Genomic DNA, 20188 nt, shown 5'->3' with positions numbered 1-20188 from the left:
GGACGGGACTTGGACTCCCATAGTGGGGCAGGTTTGGGGCTGCTGTAGTTCCACAGAGCATGGGGTACAGGCCTCAGGATGGTCCTCTGTCCTCAGTCACAGACCTCAGAAAGACCTGTCTTGATTTCCACACACATGGGACCTGGGTCTGGACCCACATTCTTTCCAGATTCAGAGGTTTAACTCTAGAGACAATTAGATATTTTGTCTTGTGTAGCAAGTATGGGATTTTTTTTGTAAAAAATGTTTTAGTGTGTGCCTCCTTTTCCCTGCAGTGTATGTAAGTAAAGATCTAGAGGGCTTAGTCAATCACAACAAGCTAAGACTAAAAGAGGCCTTGGGATGTGTGAGAAGAGGTGCAGGTTGATTGATAGGGGTGACTGGCTGCTCAGCTCTGTGCTGCCCTGATCCCCAGTGTTAGGCTCTGGCAAATTGCAAGCCCAGAGGACAGCCAGCTTGGACAGGAGGCCGGAAACTTCTGAGGGAGGAAGCAGTAAGGAGCCAGTTGATGTTTGCCATACAGATTTTTTTTTCTTAATCTTTTCTTTTTCGGCGTCTGGGTTTATTATTTAAAAGAAGTGTTGGAGAGAAAGGAAGCAGCATTTCTTGAAGACCCTCTGGAAGCCAGCCCTGGGCATGCTTTGCCCACACTGCCCATGGTAGCCAAAACTTGTTTCATGGGTGGGAACTGAGGCTGCAGTCTTGCCCCTGGGTGTTGATGGAAATGTTCCCAGGACCAACCTCTGTAGGCATTTCAGGGGAGACATCTGTTTAATATAAGATGTTTTCAATTGAGGAAGGGGTAGGAGGTGTTCACACAGAAACTGCACAAGCAACCTTGGGGGTGTTGGGAGCAGAGGGGGTGTCCTCTGTTGTCAGGGTGGCCAGACCAAGGACATCTGTGCTTTTTGCCACAAGTCCCTGAAAGTCAACTTGTGTAGGGGCGGGGTGTGCTTACTGGGCTGGCTGGGGCTGAGGGCAGAGTGGGGAGGCGAGCGTCCCCTTTACAGGCCTCTTCTTTCAGATGATTGAGTCGAACGACATTTCAGGAGAGAAGATCAGGATGAAGGAAACTGTGGAGGGTGAGTGGCCACTGGGCAGGCGGGACGCAGGGCTTCGGGAAAACAGGCTGGCTGGTTGGTTTTGCCTTCAGGCTGGGTCCCACTTGGTTTTGCATCATCTGCCAGTTAGTGAAAGGTGCCTACTGCGTGCACAAGCCCTTCACCCCCCCAGGTGAGGAGGTTTATTGAGAGTCAGGCATTGTGTAAATACCTTGTTATTTGTTTGATTTTACTTTATTTTTAAAAGAGGTATAAAGTACAAATGGTTCAAAGGGCATAAGGTGAAGGGTCCCCTATTCCCAGTTCCCTTCTCAAAGGCACAATGTTGGCCAACTTTTGTTCCTATACAGAGGTAGTTTATGCACAAACAAGCAAAGGGGTAACAGATGGTGCCATACCTACCGCTCTGTTCGGCCCTTTACTTTTTTCCATTTAATAATGTATCTTGGAGACTCTTCCTTATCATTACATTTTTTTCCATGGTGCAGAATATTCCATTTTGTGGAGCCACCATCATGTATTTAGTCATTTCCTACTCATAGATTGTAGGTTGTCTTTGACTATTACAAACACTGCTGTGGTAAATTACCTTCTTCTCCATTGGGCTCAACTAATTTTAACTTCTGCCAGCTGTGATTGAAAGTGTGCTTCCTCACAAGTCTCACGAATTATGTTTCATCAAACTCTGTGATTGGCTCTTTCCACAATCTTTCTATGCCGCCATAATGGTGCGCATGAACGTCCTGGCCGATGCACTCATGAGCATCAACACTGCTGAAAAGAGAAGCAAACACCAGGTTCTCATTAGGCTGTGCTCCAAAGTCATCGTCTGGTTTCTGACTGTGATGAAGAAGCATCATTGGCGAGTTTGAAATAATTGATGATCACAGAGCTGGGGAAATTGTTATGAACCTCACAGGCAGGTCAAACAAGTGTGGAGTGATCAGCCCCGGATTCAATGTGCGATTCAAAGATCTAGAAAAATGGCAGAACAACCTGTTCCCATCCTGTCAGTTTGGTTTCATTGTACTGACAACTTCGGCAGGCATCATGGACCATGAAGAAGCAGGACGAAAACACACAGGAGGGAAAATCCTGGGATTCTTTTCCTAGGGATGTAAAACATATGTCCAAATAAAATGCCTCAATGGGGGGAAAAAAAAAACCCAAAAACTCTCATTGATCCCTGCCAGTCTGAGTGGTGAAAGATGTTACCTGATGTAATTTCAACTCACCTTTCGTTCATTATAAATGAAGCTCCATTTCCATTTCTATTTGTATCTTTTGACCATTTTTTCCCTATTAGGTTGTTGATCTTGTTAATTTTTAGAAACTCTTTATATATGGCATTGCAAATATTTTTCCCATTTGTGGTTTGTCTTTTGACTTTTATAGTGGTGTTTGCCATGCAGATTTTTTGTTTTTTTTTTGGCTTCTGGGTTTATTATTTTAAAATGTATCCCATGGTTTCTTCTAGTACTTCTTAGTTCCATATTCTATTTAAATCTCTGATTCATGTAGAATTCATTTTTCTATAAGGTGCGAGGTAAGGATCCATTTTTTTTTTCCCCCTAAAAGAGTACCTACTTGTCCCAACACTGTGTTTGAAAAACTCATTTCCCCTTCTCTACTTACTGATTTGAATTCCCTTATGTAACTGACTCTGTTTCTGGACTTTCTGTTCCTTTCCGATGACCTTTCTGTCTGTTTATATGCCAATTCTATAATGTTTTAATTATTCAAGTTTTGTTTGTTTTTAAATTACTGGTAATCCTAGTCTTTCCTATTTTGCTTTTTCAAAATTCTCTTGGCCTTTTTTTTTTATTGAGGCAAAATTAACATAACATATAATTAACCAATTTAAAGTAAACATTCACTGGCATTTAGTACATTCACAGTGTTCTGCAACCACCACCTCTATGTAGTTCCAAAACATTTTCATCATTCTAAAAGAAACCTCATACCCATTACCAGTCACTCTCCATTCTCCCCTCGCTCCAGCCACCAACAACCACTAATCTGCTTTCTGTCTATATGGATTTGCCTATTCTGAGTATTTCATATAAATAGAATCATAGACTATGTGGCCTTTTATGTCTGGCTTATTTCACAAAGCATAATATATTCATCTATGTTGTAGCATGTGTCAGTGCTTCATTCCTGTTTATGGCTGAGTAATATTCAATGATATGCATGTACCACATTTTGTTTATCCATCCACCTGTTGATGGACATTTGGGCTGTTCCCACATTTTGGCTATTATGAATAATGTTGCTAAAAACATGCATATACAGGTACTTGTTGAGCACCTGTTTTTAGGGCGTATACCTAGAGTAGAATTGCTAGGTCATATGGTAATTCTCTGTTTAACTCTGAAAAAGTTTTGCCATACTCTCTTGGCTATTCTTGTTTATTTTTCTAAGAGATTTTACAATCAGCTTATCTAGTTCTACAAACATTAAAATCTTGTTGGTATTTTTATTAGTATTACATTCAATTTATTAATTAACTTATGGAAAGTCGTGATGTTTCTAGCACTTTCCATGCATTATCTTTTTTACAACTGTTCTCAGGCTATCCAATATTGAATGCACATGACCAGGTGACATGGGCACCATTATTATTATCCATTTTTTGCTCGAGGAAACAGACTCTGAGAGTTAAATTGCCTGACATCACATGGTATCGGAGCCTCTGATTCAGAGTGGCTACCCAGTGAGAGGGGTGGTGACCACTGAACCGCAGCACTGAACCTGTAGTATCAATGGCTCCTTATCTCTCCTTTCTCCCCTAGGCCTGCAGGACAAGCTGAACAAGAGGGACAAAGAGGTGACAGCCTTGACATCGCAGACCGAGATGCTCAGGGCCCAAGTAAGTGGTAAGTTTCCCTGATGGAGGGCAGATGCGGGGGCTTTGTGTGCCAGTGGAGTGTGGCACCTGGGTCAGGATGCCTTCGCGCACTCTGCCTGGAGGAGAAAGTGGCCTGGGTCAGTTCACCGACACCAGACTTCCACCCTTGGTCTGTAATATGATTGGGGTCCCCAGCCAGTTTCTCTCACTAAAAGCTGCTCTGCATTCTGAAATCCATCAGAACTTTTTGGTTTTTCAGAGGCCACTTTGATACAGTATATCGTCCCCAACCCGTGGAGGAAATACCTGGATTTTAGAACCGAGGGGGAAGAATGCCAGTTAAAGCAGAGAGCAAGGCACAGGGGAAGTGACAGACAGAGGGGGAGCCTGAGGAGAGCCAGGGATCTGGAATTTGTGATTTGGTGACAAACTGGCCCTGCTTCTTTTCCACCAGAGTGCCAGTGGTGGTGTCCATGAGACAACCCCCATCCTGAGAAATGGTTCCCACCCCCAGTTCTCTCCAGTTCCCATCACGTTCACGTGGCATAATTGGTCCCAACAAAGGTCCATTGACCTCAGATTCTCTCCAGGCAGCAGTGTAACGCCAAATCCTGTCCTGGGAAGGGTGCTCTGCTCGCCACCCCAGGGCCTGGGCTGCTGTGCTAGGGAGTCCTGGTCTGCTTTTTGTGGCTTTTCTCTTGGCCTCTAGCTGCCTGGCTCTGCAGGATGAGAGAAACTCATTCAGTAGATGTGTCACTGTGACCCGCTCGCCCGCCCGGGAAAAACAGCTCTCTGCCCGGGCCTTGGCCCTCAGGTGAGGCAGATTCCCATGGTAATCCTGACTCTCTCCCTCTTTCCTGCTGGCTGGCCCTCAGCACTGGAGAGCAAGTGCAAGTTGGGAGAGAAGAAGGTAGATGCCCTCCAGAAGGAGAAGCGGCGCTTGGAGGCGGAGCTGGAGACCGTGTCCCGGAAGACCCACGATGCCTCAGGCCAGCTGGTCCTCATCAGCCAGGAGCTGCTCAGGAAGGAGCGGTGAGTCAGCCATGGGCTGTGTGCTCAGACCTGCCTGACCCCATCACCCAGCTGTCCTCCCTCTGGCCCTGACTCTTAACTCCACTTGACATTAGCCAGTGTTCTCCAGAGTTAGGCAAGGACAGACTGGGTGGGACAGGTGGCCAACATCACCAGTGATAACTGTACTCTCCTCTGCTATGCTCATATGAAGTTTCAGAATCCTTCTTAACACAGTTCTCCAAGCAGAGCTTATAGAAAAGATTAGTGCTTCCCAAACTTCTTGGTCTCAGGGACCACTTTTAAACTCTTTAAAATTATTGAGGATTCCCAAAGAGCTTTTGTTTATTTATTCTTCACTTACCATATTTGAAATTAAAACTGAGGAATTTAAAGATATTTATGAATCCATTTAAAAATAATAAACCAATTGTTTTTAACATAAATAACATGCTTTCGATGAAAAGTAGCTGTTTTCCAAAATGAAAAATATTTAGTCAGAAGGGTGGCATTGTTTAACATTTTGTAAATTTTTTGATCATTAGGCTTTATAGAAGACAGCTGGATTCTCATGTCTTCTGCATATTCAGTCTTTGTAATGTGTTGTTTTGGTTAACTCTATTATGAAAACCTGGCCTTAAACAGATATATAGCTGGAGAAGAGCATATTTTTTAAAAAAAAAACAATCATCTTATTTGAGGTTTTTTAATGAACTGTAAAACCCATCAATAGAGTCGAGACATGAGAAGAGTGTATTTTAATATCTTTTTCAAATAATTAATACGCCACATGGCCCCAGGAAAAAAATTAATGTATGATCATGAGGAATGACAGTGAAAATACTTTTGCAATTATTGTAAAAATAGTTTTGACCCATGGACCCCCTGAAAAGGTGTTGGCGACCCCTGAGGGTTCTTTGTACCACACTTTGAGGGTTCTTTGTTCCAGTCCATAGACATGGTTTGTGTGACCCATATGAGGCTTAAAAAATAGATTACCACTTAAAAATCAGAAAATTTCATATAAAAATCTAGATTTTTCCAGATTCCCTTAAAATATTAGAAGTTCTGACAACACTAGGCTGACTTCCAATATGGTAACAACCAGCCATTGCTGGCGAGCACCTGTAAGCATTTGAGGTTCATGCTCTGATTTAAAGGAATCTTGTTGAAGCACAAGCATGTTTTATAAAGGAAATGCTGTCGCCTTCTCTTCCCTCCTGTAAGTCTGTTGTACAAAATGGGAGTTTCTATTCTAGATTTGCCTCACATCTAGCACCTCTCTAGAAAATCTGGCCTCACCCAAGAGGGAGATAAACAGGAGCAACTGAGCAACATTCCTTCCCAGCATGAATTAATGAACAGCCAGGCCTCTCCATCAAGGCTCCACTGCTGTCTTGCTCCCCACACCCTCCCCCATCCAAATCCGATATTTTATTCTCAGTGTTTAGCCCAGTCTCACCTCCTCTGAGGAGTCTGTCGTTCTGCTATCAGCCAGCTCATTCCTTCCTCCACCTCATCACTCATGCAGTTCTTACCACCTTTTTGGACATTTGATGCCAGAGAATTCTGTGGGGCGGGAGTCTAAAAAGGGACCCCGATCCAGATCCAGTGACCAGGTTCTTGTCTTATGCCTTAAGAAGGAATTCAAGGACAAGACAAACAGCAAGCAGGAAAGCTCAAGGTCTGTTAAAGCAAAAGTACACACTTAAGAGAGAAGGGCAGTCATACAGCGAGTCTCCCTGAGGGCTTTCATTTTCCTTGGGGGCGGGGCCTGGAGATGTGGTACTTGCCATGCAGGTGATATTATGATGATATGATTAGCTGAAGCTGAACAAAGGGCAAAGAGGGCAGAGCCTTATCCTGGAGGGGAGGGGCTGTCGCATATCCATCCTGCCTCCTGGTTTTGGCTGGTCTCCTGTGTCACCTGGAAGGGAAGAGGCAGCCCAAGGCCATCTACTCTGTCTCCAGGCCTTGCCTTATTTCTCACACCCACTCTCTTGGAGTTAAAACAGAGAGAAGGTTGAGTAAGGGACTAAGGAAAAAATTCCCGAGCCGCATCCTAGAGGGGAGCAGGGAACATCCCTAGGCTGTCTATCCTGCCTCAGTTTCAGTAAGTCCAGTCCATTCTTCAAGGCTTAGCTCACAGCTCATCTCTTGCTTGAAGCCTTTGTGATTGAAATAGGCCGTCATGAACTACTCCATGCTCCTGAGGTGCTTACGATGGGAATGGGAGATCAGGTAAGAATGTGTTGGCAGATTAAATGAAAAGATTTATTTTATTCACGCAACAGGAAATCTGGGAGTAGCTATAGTTGGCAGTTAGTTCAGTGACTCAAAATATCAGTCCTAACACCTTTGTGGCTCTCTTGGTCATTCCCTCATGGTTACAAGGTGGCTGCTGAAGCTCCAGTCATCACATTCATAGCAGGAAGGAGGAAGAAAGGGAAAGGGGCAGTACCAGCATACTTTCACTTTGTTCTCAACTACCCATGGCCACCTAGTAAGAGTGTTTTCTTTTCTGTGGCAGATGCAAGCAAGGGAAAAGGCTTAATGGAGTACGTCCTAATTTCTTTTCCTGCACCGATGGCAGACATTGCTAATTAACCACCGTACTCTTTTCTGCAGAGCCCCGATGTGGCCTTAGAGTCATTCTCATCAGCTACTGTCGATTAATAAGAGTTGACATGGGAAATACAACTCATTTGATATCAGCCATTTAAAATGCCTTGCTACATAAGCTCTCTTGGATGAATATTTTGTTTTGCTTTTCGCTTATATTTTTAGTTAAACAAATACTTTCTTTTTTAAAAAAACTTTAAAAACATTCTAGGAAAGGCCAAGTCTTCTGGACTGTCTGTCCCTAAGTCCTGGCCCCTCTTGGGCTGTGGTCGAATGGTTTCATGCCTTGTGTTTCCACTCTGGCTTCTGCTGATGCAGATGATGTTTCAATAGCCAGGGTCCCCGTCGGAGAGGCCCGTCGCTAGGCACTTAGCAAATGGCTGGAGTGTGGAAGCAGAGGGGCCAGGGCTGACAGTGGCTCCCCTGTGGCCCCCATCCCCCACCCCCTCCAGGAGCCTGAATGAATTGCGGGTATTGTTACTGGAGGCCAATCGCCACTCCCCAGGGCCCGAGAGGGACCTGAGTCGGGAGGTCCACAAGGCTGAGTGGCGGATCAAGGAGCAGAAACTCAAGGATGACATCCGTGGCCTGCGTGAAAAGCTAACAGGGCTGGTACGTGAGGGAGGGGCTGGTCTGGGGGCAGGGGAGTGCCAGGGTGGGGCTGCGACTGCCCTGCTCTCAGGCCATGGAGAGTGGTAGTAACTTCCTAGAGCCTCCCCAGGAACAGCCAAGCCACAGAGAGAGTTCAGAACCCCCTAGGGTCAGCAACAGAGCTGGTGGAGGGGCCCTAGCCGGCTGCTTTTGCAGACATTGTGGTCGGCTAGTGCAAAGGGAGACTTCCTGAGTCTGACCTATCCAGAGGTAGGATGGGCTACTGCAGGGTGGCGAGTTCCCCATCCAGGGAAGTAATCAACCAGAAAGCAGCACCTTGTTCAGGGTCCTGCTGTGGGGACTCACACATGACTGTCAGGAAAGAGGGGGCAAGTTTGTGTGGGAATGAGGCAGGTGTGTCTCTGGGGACCATGATCTGTGGGGTAGCTGCGTCCTGTTGGGTAGGGCAGGAGGGATAGAGGGGGCACTGCGGGAGAGAGTCAGATGGCTGGAGGGTAAGAGATGAGATGAGGTGAGGCTGTGGGTCTGGGGGTGAAGAGGAGGGACCCACATAAGACAGTGTGGAGAGAGTGGAAGGAAAGAAAGGAGGAGCCTGGATTTTGGGACTTGGAGCGTGTGAAGCATCTGACAGAGCCTGGGAATTCAGAGCCAGGGCAAATGCTTCAGTGAAGACCCTCAGGGGAAGAGGGAGGACTGAGGGACGTCCCCTGATGCTCAGGACCTGCCCAGAGATGAGGTGGAGCCAGAGAGTTTCCTGCCTAGAGGAGAGGCCACCTTCCCCTGACACACACACGCGCGTGCACACACACATGCGCACTCCCACTCCCACACTCTTCCTCTCTCTGGCTGCTTCCAGGACAGAGAGAAGTCGCTGTCAGATCAGAGGCGCTACTCCCTCATTGACCCATCCGCGCCTGAGCTCTTGCGACTGCAGCACCAGCTGATGAGCACGGAGGATGCACTACGGGACGCACTGGACCAGGCTCAGCAGGTGGAGAAGCTCATGGAGGCTATGAGGAGCTGTCCTGACAAGTGTCCGGTGAGCCATGGGTCAGGGCTGGGCTGACCAGGTGGCAAGCCAGGAGGCAATGTCCTTGTGGAACATGGCCCTGTCCTGGGAACCCTGGTCTGAAGGGGAGAGACACAGGCATGCCCTTTGGGAACCAAAGGGAACATGGCTTTATCATGAGGATCTCAGACTTAGGGGAGAGATGCAGCCCTGCTCTGGGAGCCTTGGTTTTCCGGGGTCCTGGGACCCCATTCTGAAGAGCTCCGGTCAGAGTTTGGAGCCTGAGATGATTCTGTCAGGAAGACCTCGCCATCTAGTGGACGAACCAGGAACTGCTGCCTGATGAACCTCGCTCAGCATCTGCCCATGACTCTTACAGGCCATCACCAATTCCGGTTCTGCAAACGGCATCCACCAGCAAGACAGGGCCCACAAACAAGAGGTAAGGGGCACCCTGGCCCCTGGGAGACACCCTGGCACTCCCACAGCTCTCCTGTATAGGCAGAAAAAAATGCCAAAAAGTCACCAAAAATACAAAGATGCATTATGCAAAGGCTTTACAATAGGGTCTCTCACAGAGGGACTGGTGCAGTCAACCTTGATTCAGTATTCATCCTACTGTTTAAACCTTGTTTCCTTTAAAAAAAAAAAAGAAAGAAAGAAAGAAAGAAACTTATAAAGTAATACATGCTTTTTGGGAAACTTTTGGAAATACACACACACACACACACACACATTCATATATACTTATATATATATATTTGAAAATACCAGTAGCCCCCTACTCAGAGAGGAATAAGGTTAATGTTTTTAAGTGATCTCCTTCCTGAACTTTCCTAAGCATGTGTGTGTATGTGCATATACATATACAGGTACAATCAATTCTCATTATTCACAGATTCCATATATGCGAAATTGCCTACTCACTAAAATTTACTTGTAACCTCAAAATCAGTATTTGCAGCAATTTTATGGTCATTCATGGACATGTGCAGAGCAGAGAAAAATTTGAGTTGCTAGACCCACGTGTTCCCAGGTGAGGGGTGACAAGGCTATGCTCTGCCTTCTTGTTTCATTCTGTAAACATATCCTTTTTGTAGTCTATCTAGTGCCACATTTTTCATATTTTTGTGTTTTTCTTGGGGATTTCTGTTGTTTAAAATGACAGTGCTGAAGTGCTGTCTAATGTCCTAAGCACAAGAAGACAGCTGTATGCCTTACGAAGAAACTCTGTGTGTTAAATAAGCCTCTTTCGGACATGAGTTATACAATAAGTCCTCACTCATCATTGTCAATAGGTTTTTGGAAACTGCAGCTCTAAACAAAATGATATACAACAAACCAGTTTTACCATTGGCTAATCGATATAAGCAAGAGTTAAGTTCTTGCGTCATAGTTCTGGTCACGAAAACATCACCAAAATTCTAAATAAAGACCCCAAACACTTCTAATATTAAACATCGAAATAAGTGTGAGCTATGTATACATTTAAAAAGATGAATAAAAACAAACGAGCTAATTATTTTCCAACCCTCTCATTCCAGATCAGGGTCGAGAGTGGCCAGAGTCTCTCCCAGCAGCTCAGGGTGCAAGGCAGGACCCACCCTGGACAGGACACCACTCCGTTGCAGCACCATTCACACCCACACTCACTCAGACTAGGACAATGTAGACATGCCACTGAACCTCATGTGCACATCTTTGGAATGTGGGACAAAACCAGAGTGCGCAGAGAGCACCTACGCAGACAGAGGAGGTCATGCGCATGCCCCAGAGACAGTGGCCCTGGCCGGGAATCGATTTTTTTTTTTCTCATCAACATTATAATGGAGCAATGTTATTCAAGGACCTTCTGTACCATTGGCCTTGAGTTCATTGTTAATGAGTCAACAATATATATTAACTAAGGTGTCTTTACACAGAATCACACATAAAACGTGGTTATGTGTCGATTCGTTGACGAAAACGTGATCAGAGGCTCGTCGGAACCTAACCCTGTATTTCCCCCAGGAGCCATGGCAGTGTTCACTCATTCAGCATTGGTGATGACTTTACAGAACATAACTACTGTGAATAATGGGAAGCTGTTTTATGTATATATGTATGTATGTATGTGTGCGTGTATACATTAACTTTTTATTTGGAAATAATTTCAAAATTACAAAAAAGTTGCAAGAATGAAAATAGTCCCTAGAATTTCATATACTTTTTCCCTTATAACATAGTAACATTTTATCTTTTCCCTCATAACACTGTAAACATTTTGCCCCATCTGCTTATCTTTTACTCTTTATATGAAGATATGTATGTAATACCTATAATTTTTTTCTCAGCCTTTTGAGTATGATTGCATGTGTCATGGCTCTTAACACTTGAGTCTGTATCTCCTGATATAAAGGACATACTTTTCCATAACCACAGAACAGTTATCTATCTCAGCAACTGTAACGTTGACACAAGAGTTATATCCAATCTACTCTCCATACTCATTTTCTTCAGTTGACCTAGGAGCATCTTCCATCTTTTTCCTCTCAGTACAGGATTCACTCGAAGGTTGAGTTAGCTTATTGCATTTAATCGTTATGTCTCTTTAGTCTCCTATAATCAGGAACATTTTCTTAATTTCTCTTTGAGTTTTATGACACTGGCATTTTTGAAATATAGTCCTCACTCCTTTTTTTAATAGAAGAGTCCTCATTTTGAGTCTGTCTGATGGGTTCTCATAATCGGAGCCAGGTTCTACATCTCAGGCCGGAGCACTTCATCAATATTGTGTCCTTTTCCTGGCATCCCAACTGGGGGCGTGACATCCATCTGCCCTTCATTCCTGATGTGAATTTTGATCACTTGATCAAACAAGGAGTTATCTGATTTCTCCACTGTATCGTTATTGGTTTTTTCCTAATGAGTAGTCTGTGGAGAGAGACTTTGAGACTGACACCCTGTTCCTCACTGAATCCCCATCCCACCTCCAATGTAGCCTCCATGGATGGCTCTTGCCTGAGCCAGTCTTCACTGTGATGGATGCAAGCAGCACATACAGCATTTTAATGTAATAGGACACATACTCTATGTTCAATTTCATCTTCTGTTTTTTTCACTGAATATTCTAAGCATTAGCGTTTTCTCTCTTAAGCAATCTCTGTAAATTCTGTTTTATAAAATCGTGGGTGTAAAATTGATTTTCTAGAACTTTGTGGGCCTGAAGGGTGCCTGTGACTCCCATGATTGTCATGTCTTTGCTTCAACTATTACATTTTAAAGGGGTGCCTAGTGGCCCCCACCCAACAGTTAACCCTTGGCCTTCACTGACAGTGTTATAGGCACCCACCTGGGGCCCAGGTGCCAGCCTGATTAGGTCAGAAGAGCCCAGCTCTGCCTCTGTCTCTAGTTTGCTGTGTGACCTTGGGCAGGTGAGGCTGGAGCAGGGGAAGGAACTCATCCTTCCAACCCAGACAGTAGAACCCCCGGCCACAGGGGCTCACCTGAAGACAGAAGAATCTTGGCCACAGAATCTGCCAAGGGCCAGGCCTGTGGGTGAGAGACAAAAGGAGAGATGGGTTGGGGAGAGGAGGAGACCCTACATCCGACCTGCAAGCAGGGCAGAGGCACAGAGCTGTACGGAGGAGGAGTGACGGGGTTGTCTGCAGAGTAGCCACCCGTGCTAGCCACCCTGGGAACTGATATTGGTACCTTATGTGGCTTTGTCCTCCCAGCAATCCTAGGAGGCACATGGGGTCATCCCATTTTACAGTCACGAAAACCAAGGCCTGGAGTCTTACCTCCAATTGTCATTTTCTTGGTTCCAGTCTCTACACAGGCACTCAGGGTTCTTTATAAACCCTCCTGCTCTTGCCTCTTCTCCTCAACTTCCTCTAAACAGTCCCACCCCACCTCCTGTCTTACCATGCCTCAGGCACACAGCAAAGAGACTTTTCCTGCCCCAGGGCCTTTGCCAATGCTGTCCCCTCTACCTGGCACGTGTGGTCTCTCCTCCCCCAGCCCTCCCCCACCCTCTTTTTTACCTGACCCACTCTGCCATTTCTGTAGACACTTGCTGATCAAGCCCTTGCTCTCTCCAGGACAAGCACTGACCCTGAGGGACACCTTGGAACAGCCCGGTCGGCACTAGTGCCCCTCCGCTCTGCCCCAGCGGCGCCCGCCTCCAGGCAGGGGCCAGGACTGTCGCTTTGGAGATGAGAACAGTGTTTGTAACAGTAACATACCCTCCGCCGTGGACAATCCCCCACCCCGACCCCCCACCGGACCAGGAGGATTCCTCAAGCACGACCTTCCACAGAAAGTGGCACAGCCCTGGACTGGCCCCCGGGACCTTCAGCCTGGACACCCAGGACACCCCGGCAGTTTCTGGAGCGTGTGTGGGAAGACTGAGGCAATCCAGCCAGGCCCTTCTCCCCAGAACCATCTTGGCCCCCGGTCGTGTCTCTGCCCTCCCTTTCTTCCCCTCCTTCTCCTTGGTCCCTCTCAGACCCCAGAGAGCCATCTTCCCGGGAAAGCATCAGAGGATGTCCAGCTTCTCCTTTCAGGCACCGAGGTGGGCAGTCCAGTCCTCAGGAGCCAGGTGGGGACCCCCTTTTCTCCATTCACTTCCGGGCCACGGCAGTCCCTGAGGCTGCTTGTCCCCACATCCTGAGTCTCCTTCAGCCTGTCTGCCCAGCAAGGTCCCAGGTTCAAGGTGTTGGAGGGCAAGGCCCTTCTTCTCCCAGCTCTAACACCCACACACACACACACACACACACAGAGAACTTCAAGCTGCTGGCCAGAGGGTGGTCACCAAGGCCAGGAGCCACAGTATTAGGAAAGTTTGGAAGCCCGCCACGCCCCGCCCCCGTGCAGCCTGGCTTGCAGCTGGAGCAGGGGACTGCAGGGCTACCCAGAACAGGGCTGCAGGTGTGTTTTGACTGGTCAGTAATACAGCGTCCCCTGGGCTGACTAGATGTTCCATAACTGGGCCTCCCACCTGCAGGTGTGCCCGTGCAGTCCCTGATGTATACAGCCACTGACCCTTGGCGCGTGCACACTCAGAGGGGTCATGCCTGCACACGTGGCCATGCAGGTGAGGTGTTTGTTGTCAGCCGCACTCAGGCCATGTAGATGCACACGCTTGGGTTCCAGGACTGAGCCCCAGGCCTGGCAGGGCTGTGCCTGCACACACCACGAACATTCTTGCAATGTGGCACATACACACCCAGGTACATGTGGGTGAGTGTTCAGAGATGTGTGTGCCAGGCACACACATCAGAATGCACAGGTACCAACAGCCCCTTTCAGTCTTACCAGGCACGTACCTGCCCAGAGCTTTTTAAGCCTTATCTCCTGTAGCCAGGAAAAGAACCTAACGGATATTGTTGGCAAGAAAAATCTAACCGTCTCTCCCTCTTTCTCTCAAGATCTGCTGAGTTTCTCCAGGCTTGTGAGCAGTGGGAAAAGTCAGCTTTGGCCCAACAACGCCCACCTCTAGAGCTGGAGGGCCTGCAGGTTACTGCCTTATGCCGCAGCATAACGCAGAGGGCCTACTCCGACTCCCCCAGCTCAGGGAGTTTTCACTTGGGGCCCTCCCCTGCCGGGGGCTGTAGGGGAAAGCCTGGTGCCTCATCATGGTGTTCCCGAGGTACGTCAGGACAGGAATGCAGTCCATGACGCCGCCCAGGTAGCCTCTGAAGGCTCCCAGGTACAGGGGGGTGGTGCCCATCCTGCAGGCAGCCAGTTAAGTCTCATCGGCCCGCTGCCCTCTCCCCACCGGCTTTCGGTAGCTCTCGCATGCGGTTTTAACATCATGTAGAAGCGATGCTTTACCGGCCTAACCCAGAGTCAAATACTATTTCCAGCAAAATCAGGCAGCTCGCCCACCCACAGGAGGCGCTGATTAGTTTACTAACAGCCAAAGGCCCACACTGGGAAGAGCTGAGTACCCTCTCTCTGTGGGCTAGCAGGTGACAGGTGTCAACAAAGCAATTTCCCAGTGAGCATCTCCGCCTGCCCAGTGTGGACTCAGCCATGCCCCCTCCCCAAACCCTCCCCTCACCCTTCCCCTCCCCCAAGTGGAATTGTTGAAGTGTGGCGAGTTTGTGCTCAAGACAATAAAGTTTGTGACTGAGGTCCAGGACCCCTGCAGTCGTCTACTCCTCTGTCCTGAGCTTCCCAAGCCTCTCCTGGATTGTGGACATCCTGGTGCCAGGGCTTGGCCTTGATACTGCTCCTGGGGAGCTTCTAGCTAATTTGACTCAGGTGTGAGTGGCTGATGAGGGCCTCAGAGGGCCTGGCATTGAAGAAATCCGGGGCTGAGCCACCTTGTTTAGATTTGAATTTGAGTCTTGAGAGGAAAGAATCTTATTTGCCGCAGCTCTTTGAGAGGAGCGAGCGTTTGAATTTGAGTGTTAGAGTTATAAATGGGCCCAAAAGAAAAATCTCCTTGATAGGCAAAATAGTGCTGGATCGGCTAACACAAGTTTGTTAAGTTAGATGAGAACGCTTACAACTTTAGCAAGCTAATTCTATCTCCTGCAACAAGCTGTCGATGGATCAAATGAACAGCCAGCATTTGCAAGCTTTGTGGATTATTTTACAGGCTTTGCAGTTGAGGTTGTCTCCCTGGGAGACTGAATGAGGCTCTCCAGGCTAAGCTGAATGTGTCTGGAAGCGTCGCGCCCTTTCTCAGGAGCTATATCGGCACAGTCCTGGAGGAAGTGGTGGGACTGCCCAAGGGGGCCAGGAGTTGAAGGAGAGGGCTGTGTGCGCAGGTGTGGACAGGGCGAAGGGATCCCCTGAAGGACTCTGCTACCCTGAGGGGGCAAAGCAAAGGGGCTGTGACAAACTGGGCAAAAGCGGCAGCTGTGGAGAGGACCCAGCAAGCCACATGGCCCAGCAGGGAAGGAGCTGGAAGAGTGGGAGCCTGTCCTCCCGCCCTCCTCCTGCCACCCCGCCCATTCGCTGAACCCAGCCCAAAGCCAAGGCAAGGGGGCCTGTTGGAAGGCGAGAGGCCAGCCCCTGGGCACAGCCAGGATGGAGGGCGTGCAGAGTGGGTCTGGGGGTGGGGAAAAATGGAAAGCAATCAACACAGCATTCATCAAGAGACAGATTTTGGTAAATTTAAACAGTGCCCTATTCTCTGGGCTTCTGCTACGTAAAATATAAATGGTCTCTGTCCTTCCAGAACTTTCTTACTAGCCCGGCATTTGAAATTCAAAGAGCTGCTACAAACAAGTTTCTTTCCTCTTGAGATTTACCAAACGCCATTGTGACCCATGGTTTTTTCTTCATTTCGCCTGAGGTTTAGCCCAATCATTTGAGTTGATGACACTAAATGTGTCACTGTCGCCTGGCTAAAGTGTTTTCGCAACCAGTTTAACTAACCTTCACTGGGAACTCCACAGCACGGCATGCTATCAGAGAACAAGGCCCCCACTCACTCGTGGGCTCCCAGGCCAGCAGTTGGGGTGACCCTGGCTGCTGTGAAGGAGAGGGTGCTGGGTGGGGGAAGAAGGAGGGAGGGAGCAGGCAGGGACTGTCATGGGGAGAATGGGGGGCTGGCCTCTTGGGTGAGGTCTGGGGGCAAGGCTCCAGTACAAGGCTTACCTACTATCACCAAAGCTGAGAGGGCCTGAAATGAGATCAGATGGCAAAGGACTTGACTCTCACAAAAGGAGCTTCCTGAGGCCTTGTCTGCCCAGGGCATGGCATCCAGGAGGTATAGGGCAGAAGGAAGACAACTGAAAGGACTTAAGGCCTCCTGAGGGCGGGGAGAGTGTTGTTGCACAAGGTGGCTATGATAGACTATTACCCAGAGCTGCCCTCAGGGGCTCCCAGTCTGGAGGCAGGAAGCTCCAGGCACTGGGTGGGGGGTGCTTCAGGGAGGTGTGTGCAAAGCTGAGGGCCTGGAGGGTAGCCTTGACCTTCAGAGCTACAACCCTGGGGGTGAGAGGAGTCATCTCTGACAGGACCCCTCCGGAAAGAGCACAGGCACTGCACACCCTTGGGGTCCAGCCCAGCCAACCACTCTCTGGCTGTGTGGGCCATGCCCATTGCTCAACTTCCCTGTGCCCTAGGGTTCTCATCTGCAACATGGGGAAAATAAAAACGACCTTGTGCACGGCGGGGTCTAAATGAGACCCCAGAGAAGCCCTTAAACTAAAGGCTCCACCTGGTGGTTTCTTCAACTCTCCCAGCCTAGCAGGGAAGTTGCCCCTTCTCCATCTGCAAGAGAGCATCTGTGGGTCCCTGGGAGCCCCCACCTCAGTTTGGTGGGCCCCTCGATGGTCCAGATTGGGAGACAGCAGATTGCTCACATGATGTGAGAGGAGCTCCAAGAGCTCAGTGCAGCCCACAGGCATTCCTGTATTGATGCTCCAGGAGCCAATGGGCAGGTCTCCCGCTGGATGGGATCTGGCTTACGGTAGGAGGGGGCCGGCTGGTGGGAGGGGGTTGGGAACCAGCCACTCCAGACAGAGGGCATCCCCATACCCCTCTTACACTGACTTTTCTAACTTAAATTTTCGAATAATTCCAGACTTTAAAGAACTGCAAAAATAGTAGCATTCCCATACACCCTTCGACAGTGACCCTCTTGCACAACTACAGTTCAATGATCCAAACTAGAAAACTGACATTGGCAGGATACTATTGACGAAAGTACAGACTTTATTTGGATTTCACTGGTGTTACCTCTAATGTCTCTTTTCTGTTCCGGGATCCCATTAAGGATCCATGTGGGACATATTCGTCATGTCTTCTTAATCTCCTCCAATCTGTAACAGTTTCTCAGAGTTTCCTGGTCTTTCATAACCCTGGCACTCTTGAAGAGCACTGAAGTTATTTTGTCAAATGCTCCTCAGTCTGGCTTGTCTGGTGTTTTCTCATGATTGGATTGAGCACAGAAGTCATGTGCCTTCCCAGTGCACCGTATCAGAGGCACCTGATTCGATGTCTGTGATGATCACTTGACTAAGGCGACGTGCACAAAAATGTATAATCGGACAGTGGAGAATCCTGGCACACAGCACCAGCATTCTCCACCGTCACGTTACTTTTTCCCTTAGTAATTCATAACTACTTGGGATGAGATACTCTGAGATTATGCAAATATCCATTTTCTTCTTAAACTTTCACCACTGATTTTCACATCCATTCGTGAATCTCGCCTGAGGCAATTTTTACTGTGATATTCTAATAGTGATTTTCTAGTTCCCTCATTCTTTCTCCATTGATTAACTGGAATACTTCTGTAAGGAAGAGTTGTCTCTTCTCCCCCGTTTGTTTATTTATCCAGTTATTTATTTCACTATGGACTAATGGATATTTATTTTATGCTTTGGGTTATTATCCAATATTATATTTACTTTGTTGTTCAAGTCGTGTGACTTTTGGTCATTGGGGGCCCTTTCAGTTGGCTCTCCTATCTCTTTGACATGCCCCATCCTTTTGCTTTTTTAAGTACCTCCTTACTTTCTGGTACTACGGTATTCTCCAAATTCATCTTGTATTTTCCCTGCCACGGCCCTGGAATCAGTCACTGAGATATGAACCTAAAACACAAGTAACCAAAGGGGGAAAACAGATGAATTGGACTTTAACAAAATTTAAAACTTTTCTGCACCAAAGAGTGCCCACCAAATGTGAGAAAACGTTTGCAAATCATGTATCTGATAAGGGTCGCATCTAGAATATATAAGGAACACTTTCAACTCACAATAAAAAGGCAAATAATCCAATTAAAAAATAGGCAAAGAATCTGAATACACATCTTTCCAGAGAAGATACACGGATGTCCAATAGCCCATGAAAAGATGCTTAGCTTCATTAGTCATTAGGAAAACGCAAATCAAAACCTCACTGAGTTACCACTTCACACCTACTAGGATGGCTAAAGAAAAAAGACATACATTAACAAGTGTTGACAAGGAGGTGGAGAAATTGGAACTCATACATTGCTGGTGGGAATGTAAATGATCCAGTCACTTTGGAAAACAGTTTGGCAATTCCTTAAAATGTTAAATGTAGAATTGCCATGGGAGAATTTGAGATCTTGCTCTCCAGGATATGTCATTGGTTTGACTCAAATAAACTCTTATAAAAATTACAATAACAAACAAAAAAAAAGAATTGCCATTATAAACCAGCCATTCCATTCCTAGGTATATCCCCAGTATAAGTTAAAACATATTCACACAAACACTTGTATATAATATGTTCATAACAGCATTATTTATAATAGCTAAAAAGTAAAAACAACACAAATGTCCATCAATGGATAAACAAAATAATATATCCACACAATGAATGTTATTCAGCCATAGAAAGGAATGAAGTACTAATATATACTCCAACTCGGATAAACCTCCAAACTAAGTGAAAGAAGCCAGAGAGACACACAAGGTCACATATCATGATTCCGTTTATAGGAAATGTCCAGAAGAGATAAATCCATAGAGACGGGAAGCAGGTCGCTGGTTGCCAGAGTCTGAGGGGAAGGGGACGTGGGGAGAAACAGCTCAATGGAAACGAGGTTTACTTAGAATTTATGAAAATGTTTTGAAACAAGATAGAGGTGATGGTTTCACAACTTTGGGAATGTGCTGAATGCCTCTTTAAAATGATTATTTTATGTTATGTTCGCTTCAATAAGTTTTTTTTTTAAGAAAAAACTTTGCATTATGATAATTGCCATTACCAGTAAGATTGTGGAAAGATTGTGATTTATTAATATTCATGCCAAATTGTATTAGGAATCTGTTAAATAATGGTGTGTCCACATGTTCATTTGTTCAGATAATGTCTGGGAAAAGATCAGTTGATGCAACTTAACATGTTAGCCGAAGAAAGAAGAGAAAATACCAAGAATCATTTCAGCAACTGCACTAGACTTGGGGTGAGGGGAAGGCTGTGCAGATGGTAAATTAATTTTTTTTTTTCATTTTTAATTGTGGTAAAAATCACATAACATAGAATTTAACATCTTAACCATTTTAAAGTATACAATTCAGTAGTGTTAACTATATTCACATA

General features: G+C 46.7%; 1 protein-coding gene and 1 pseudogene across 4 annotated transcripts in view; both read left to right on the top strand.

Moving 5' to 3' along the window:
- CLIP2 (CAP-Gly domain containing linker protein 2) overlaps window positions 1–14012 on the top strand; it is a 76999-nt gene extending 62987 nt beyond the window's left edge. For 2 of the 4 annotated variants that reach the window (XM_039849534.1, XM_039849536.1), the window contains 7 exons: window positions 1025–1082; window positions 3857–3940; window positions 4788–4944; window positions 7998–8157; window positions 9014–9196; window positions 9546–9608; window positions 13249–14012. In XM_039849534.1, coding sequence (XP_039705468.1) covers window positions 1025–1082; window positions 3857–3940; window positions 4788–4944; window positions 7998–8157; window positions 9014–9196; window positions 9546–9608; window positions 13249–13260 — 717 coding nt within the window. In that variant the 3' untranslated portion in view covers window positions 13261–14012. Of the gene's footprint in view, window positions 1–1024; window positions 1083–3856; window positions 3941–4787; window positions 4945–7997; window positions 8158–9013; window positions 9197–9545; window positions 9609–13248 lie in introns of those variants that run through there. The other 2 variants (XM_039849535.1, XR_005650003.1) reach the window with 2 other exon arrangements.
- LOC120591813 (40S ribosomal protein S15a-like) lies at window positions 1104–2214 on the top strand (annotated as a pseudogene).
- Window positions 14013–20188: the final 6176 nt, after the last annotated feature.

Source organism: Pteropus medius, unplaced genomic scaffold (genome assembly GCF_902729225.1).
Source record: "Pteropus medius unplaced genomic scaffold, Ma_sr-lr_union100, whole genome shotgun sequence".
NCBI classification, from domain to species: domain Eukaryota; kingdom Metazoa; phylum Chordata; class Mammalia; order Chiroptera; family Pteropodidae; genus Pteropus; species Pteropus medius.
This window is presented reverse-complemented; position numbering and strand designations above follow the sequence as displayed.